Source organism: Triticum aestivum, chromosome 2B, assembly GCF_018294505.1.
Source record: "Triticum aestivum cultivar Chinese Spring chromosome 2B, IWGSC CS RefSeq v2.1, whole genome shotgun sequence".
NCBI lineage: Eukaryota > Viridiplantae > Streptophyta > Magnoliopsida > Poales > Poaceae > Triticum > Triticum aestivum.
The window spans coordinates 770,947,675-770,953,561 of record NC_057798.1 but is presented as its reverse complement, the minus strand read 5'-3'; the positions used below and the strand labels follow the sequence as shown (position 1 = coordinate 770,953,561).

At 50.2% G+C, this 5,887-nt stretch overlaps 1 protein-coding gene across 1 annotated transcript; it reads right to left on the bottom strand.

Annotated features, from left to right (window-relative positions):
* Nucleotides 1-3,764: 3,764 nt before the first annotated feature.
* LOC123042621 (exocyst complex component EXO70H1) lies at nt 3,765-5,557 on the bottom strand. The gene has a single exon (XM_044465043.1). It carries the CDS (start codon nt 5,485-5,487, stop codon nt 4,021-4,023), a length of 1,467 nt encoding a protein of 488 aa, XP_044320978.1. The 5' UTR covers nt 5,488-5,557; the 3' UTR covers nt 3,765-4,020.
* Nucleotides 5,558-5,887: the final 330 nt, after the last annotated feature.

Below are 5,887 nucleotides of genomic sequence, written 5' to 3'. Positions count from 1 at the left end.
CGGTTTAGGTTCGAGTGCATCTCAGACATCCTGAGAAGCAGATCCTTCAGATAATCGGTCGTGCGATTTGTCAGGTCACGAAGTGGACTCACGACGTCGTCTCCTTGTCCAGAGTTCTCCGTCGATGCCCATGCTTCCCTCATGGACATGATGCATTCCACTATCAACCGTGTGTTCCTGTGAATCTCGTCGCCTCCTCGCTCGATGTGGACAGCCCAATCGCTAGCGTCCTCTGTGACCGTCTTCATCTTCTCCATTGCGTTGCATATGGGCTCATTTAGCCTGCTCGCTTCACTCGACAAAGTTTTGAAGATGTTCCAATAGACTTGGCGATGGATCTTCCAAAAGTCTCGGCTCGATTTGAATGTTGTAAACATGTAGGATGCATTGTTGATGCAAATATACATGTCTAGTATGGCCCGTAGATTCTCGGACTTGAGAGCATCGACGATGAGATTGGGGAGGAAGAAGATACTCGATTCACCAAACTTGTTAAACCATGCGACCGCGGGAGAGGAGACCCGGAACAGCTCTACCGCACTGAGAGCAATCACGGTGAGAGCTCGGATCCACTTATGTATCAAGTCTTTCAAGGACGCCGCCAACATGTCTTGTAACTGGAGCGGTGGTTGTGGGCGATTGGTGGAGCGGTCCAAGTGGATACCGACAACCCATTCCACGTCAAGCTCGTAGAACCAATTCTCCAGAGCAATACTACTGCGCGGATCTTCGACCATGCGCTGGATGTACCCGTCTCTGACCATTTGGTGAGCGATCTTCCTAAGATCATCATTGTCCGGTAAGAATTGGGCGGCGGACACACCAGAGCTGCTGGAGGGGCAAGAATTGGTGGCACGCGAGCTTGTGTAGCTGGATCCTTGTGAGTTGGGGAGACCCAATCCAATGGGCGCTCCGGACACGGGGACTGTCCGGATCCAGTCGCGGTAGGTGTTGCGCGGTGGGTAGTCACCCGCGAAGCCGGTGGCGCTCTCCTCTGGCACGGAAGCAAGGTGCTCCGCCATGGTGGCTGCTACTTTTGTGGATGGAATTGGAAGCCCTGGGTCGAGCTGGATCTGAAGTCCTGGATGAGACATGCACACAGGGGAGAAGAGGAAATTTCTACGGAAAGTGGAGGGCTAGGACACTGATAGTGATATGCCGGAGCCCGGAGGGAACCGCGAAAATGATACACTTTTTTTTGAAGGCAGAAAATGATACACTTACGCGCAACTTCCACGGAAAGTTGGCTACGCTCTGATGTGGTAGAATGAGACAGCGATGTGAGCCCGCAATTCACGCAGAGTGAAAAAATAAGCCCCAATCAGTTGGCTCCCCCTCCACGCGTAGATGATTTCCGTGGTTCGGCCGTCCGTAAGTGTAGCATCGCTGGAGGGAACCGCGTGACGACCACTCACTAGTCACTAGTGCTGCTGCCTATTCAGCACCGATCACCGTGGAAATTCTACGGCAGGCGGGAAGGAACCTGGACGGGCACCCACCTCGGATAGAGACGTTCGCCAACCTTTGCGTAGCCTGGAGCGGCGAGAAGTCGCTCGATGTGGCTCCGCCAGACTTGGCGCGTCTCCTTCAGCCCCACCCGCTCCTCCTCGTCTCCAGTTCGCGGCCCGCGCCCGTATTGCCGCGGATGATGACGAATTGCGATGCGTGGAATGGATGGCAGATAAGAAGGGCCAAGGTGCAAGTGCTCTAAAACATATTTTTTAGTAGACAGGGGCATTTCCAACGCTGACTCTTAAACCATATGCTGCGTCCGTTCGCGGATAGAGGGTATCAGTCCCTAGACATTAATGCAGGAGCCGGTCATCTAATGTTGCCGCATACATTTCAAGCCGGATATAAATAAGCGGGACAAAAATCATCAAACACGATCGGTTTCATTAAAGTTCCAACATAATTTACGTAAAGATCGGTATTTTGACTGTTTTACTAAAAACTAGAAAAACAATCCTAATCCCTATACCGGAGGACAACCTCATACGCGTGGCCGCCCTGCCCTGCCACACTACCGTCACCGTCTGTGCCATCACCGTCCCTCCAGCGGCAGAAGGGCGTCGGAGGGCCGTGACAGCCTTGTACGACGGCTGCCTGCCGCTCGAGGAGGAGCCGCTCCTCCTCCTCCTACGCGGTGCAGAGGGCCGCTGGCCAATGCAGACGACGCACACAGAGCTCTGACGGTAGCTTTGCCCTTGCCGGGTTGGTGGAGGAGTCGCTAAGCAACCACTCTTCGCTGATCTTGGCGAGCTCACTGTCAAGGCGGCGGCGGCTCCTGGCGGTTGTCTCCACGGTTGAGACGGAGCGGTCGAGGACCCATGTGGCGGCGAGATACGGGTCGTTGCGGACCCATTCTGACGCCGAGTCCGACTTGGCGAACGCGGAGCGCTGGGCAGTGTTGCACCGGTGGTACCACACATGTTGCCTTGCTACACGTTACTCCTCGGACCTGATGGCCCTCGAGCCTGAGGAACCGCCGCTTCCGAGGTAATGGAGGATGCAGCCCCGAACCTTTGTGATCGCAGACGGCAGCTCCTCCTAAACAGAAGTTGAACTCCCTCCTTTGATCCTTTCTCTATAAAGATTATGAATATGAACGGCTCACTGCATCCCTTATCGCATTGCACATAACTTGTACGATGGATTCGTCAATGTACGAGAATATGAGGCGGAGCATTGCAAGACGATGAAGGCCTGTCAAACACATGAAACTCTCCGTTCTCCTCACTCTGTGTAGAGCTCCACAGAAGCTGATACAGAATGATCGTGTCGAGATGTCCCTCGCAAATGAAGATTGACCGGTTGTAACCTCCAACGTTTTGGCTACCGAATCCCAAGAAAATACCGAGGGTGGGCGAAAAACGCGGATACCGCGGTTACCGTGAAATTCCAAGGAAATACCGCTCGAATTTTTTAAATGCAATTTGAATTCAAAATTTTCTAATCTGGGAATATATCAGTACTGAGCTCAATTAGATCACGAAGTCATTGTTGGCGCAGTGGTCTATCCTCTATGTATGCGGAGGTCGTGGGATCGATTCTCCATCTGTGCATTTGAAATTTTTTTTCTCGGGATGCAGCTTTCTCGTGGGGTAGCGGGAACCGGGCGGTAACCGAATTTTCCGCCCGGTACCCAAAACCTTGGTAACCTCCATGCTAGAACAATGTAGAATAGCATACTAAATTTTGGTGATATATCGTATTCCATCCTTTTTCTTCTTCTCTTGGCATGTAGATATTAGCCAGACTTCTGTACTTGTGAATCTTACATAGAAAAATACAGGTTTATAAATGCATCAAAGATTTACAATGAGAGATGTGCACCGTGGATCAGGCATTAACGCCGCCCATGGATGTTGTAATCCAACTGTACTGTGGTTTTGTAACATCAAGATTTTTTATGCTTGTTAAAGGAAAAGCCTTGATGCTTTGCTGATTCAGGTTTTGCTGTTGAAAAGACGCTGGCAAATCTGTGATGAGGATACATGCTGGGGAATTTATCAATTTAGCTCAAGAGTGGAAATGATATTAACATCTGTTCAGTTAATCGATTATATTTTATTTAAAGGTTAAACAAAAGGCCTGAATATTCGCTCGATCGTTTGCCTGTATAGAAAGGTCTTGGCATCTGCAAAGCTGAACTTGTACCGAATTAGACAAAAATAAATGTGCATATGATGTTGCATAATCAGATCTAAACATGGCAATTATGTATGTATAGAATTGACGCAGGAGCAGAATGTGGAAGTATCTGAAATGGAATCACTATAAAAACACACCCGCAGCTGGTGCCCAGTTCATATAGTATTTATTTTTTCTTTTTTGTTTTGGCGGAACAGTTCATATAGTATCTTGTGCTTATTAAGCCACCAACTGAATTTAGAATACAACACAACTTCACCTCAAAAGGAACGGGCAAAAAAGAATCCAAATACAACGGTGAAATATAAGTCCAGCCTCTTATTTGTCGGGTGACCCTGTCCCATATCTTGAGCAGTTTTCAACTTTTCATCCTTCAAATAGCTCTCCCAACATCTCCTCCAAAACTTCAGGCGTACTGCTTTCGCGGCCAACGTGTTTCTCTTGCTCCAGATGCTCCTCCAGGTAGTTGCGGTAACCTGTAATGACTCTCTCAATGATAGCTCTCCGCAGCGCATCTCTGAGCCGAGGGTCCGGAACCTTCCACAACTTCTGAGTCTGGTACGTTTTGTGAAATGCCGACTCGAATTTCACCAATGAAGACGTGTTTATCCAACAATGGATCGGCCCAGGAAATCTCGATTTTGGTATGCAGGAGAGTACATACCCCCAAGAAACATCGAGATAACTATCCATGTAATGCAATTGATTTAGGTATGCAGGAGATGCTGATGACTCAGAGACCACATGAGCTACGAAATAGGAATTGTTGAGCAGGAACATATACCGGAGGCTTTGATCCGAGCATGACTCCGATTTTGTGAAGAGCAGATCCTTCAGATAATCGATTGTGCCATCGATCACGCCGCAAAGGTTTTCAGAGTTGTGGCTCGGTGCAGAGTTTTGCATTGAAGTCCGTGCATTTTTCATGGATACGACGCAATCCATGATGAGCGGAGTGTTCTTGTGAACCTCGCCTCCTCCTCGTGAGATCTCAATAGCCCATGAGTCATCTTCCTCCACGAGTGTCCTCACCTCCTCCATCGTGCTTACTGTGATCTCACTTAGCCTCTTTGCTTGTCTCTCGAACAGGCCGCCTATCTCGTTGAAAATGCTTAACATGTGCGACGCACCACAGACACATGTAAACATGTCAAGCACAACCTGTAGCTTCTCCGCTTCGACAACGGTGATGATGACATCCACGACATCGAGCATTTTGGTGATGCTCGCTTTGCCAAACAGTGTGACCGCCGGCGTCCTGTAGAAGGCGCATACCAACTCAATGATACTGGCGGCAATTACTGTAAGAGCCCGGATCCACTTGTCGACCAAGTCTTGCGTCGTCGCCGGCTTGTCTCGAAGCAGCCGCTGTAAGCCTAGCTCATCGTCGATTTGGAGAACCCAGTCAACGTCAAGCTCGGAGAACCAATTTGTCAGAGCATGGTCCGGGATACCACCGAATTGGAATTCTGGTGCAGGAGATGCGCGGATGAATGCTTCCACCATGCGGTGGGCGTACCCGTCGCTGACCATTCGGTGAGCAATCCTCCTGAGCTCTTGGTTGCCCAAGCGCTCCAGCGCAACGGCGGACGCTGAACCAGAGGAGTGGCCGGAGTTGTTGGACGGGCAGGAACTCGACGCAGTGGAGTAGCTGGATCCGCTATGACCCAAGATGGTTGATCTCCTCTGCGCTCCGGACACGGCGACCGTCCGAATCAAGTCGCGGTAGAGGCCGTCACGCGGCGGGGAGGCGGCCGAGGAGCTCAACTCCGGCACGGCAGCAAGCCGCCGCGGCCCCGCCATGCTGCTACTTTGTGGATGGATGAACGCCATTGGTTTGGTTGGATGAGATTGGCAGGGGAGAGAGAGAAGCACCGCGTGAAGTGCACTACTGGGAGTGGGAGCCCGGGCGAGAAGAATCACTGAATCAGTACTGATATAGCGGAGCCCCTTGACGACGACCGACGGATGCAAGACGTGGATCAAGTCAACACCAAGTAGCAGAGCAGCGGTTGGCGGCTACACCAACATCTTCTAGGAAGGCGTCCGCACATGCCTTCACCAAACGAACAACTGATCATCATTTATTCATGTCATGTGTGAAATGGGGTATTATTACGAGCCGGTAAAGAAAAGTGACAAAAACAGATGGATAATGCATTATTGATTAAGATTGCAACCTAGATAGTATTTTTAATCTTTAACATGTAAAATAACATGGAAGAGGCCCCCT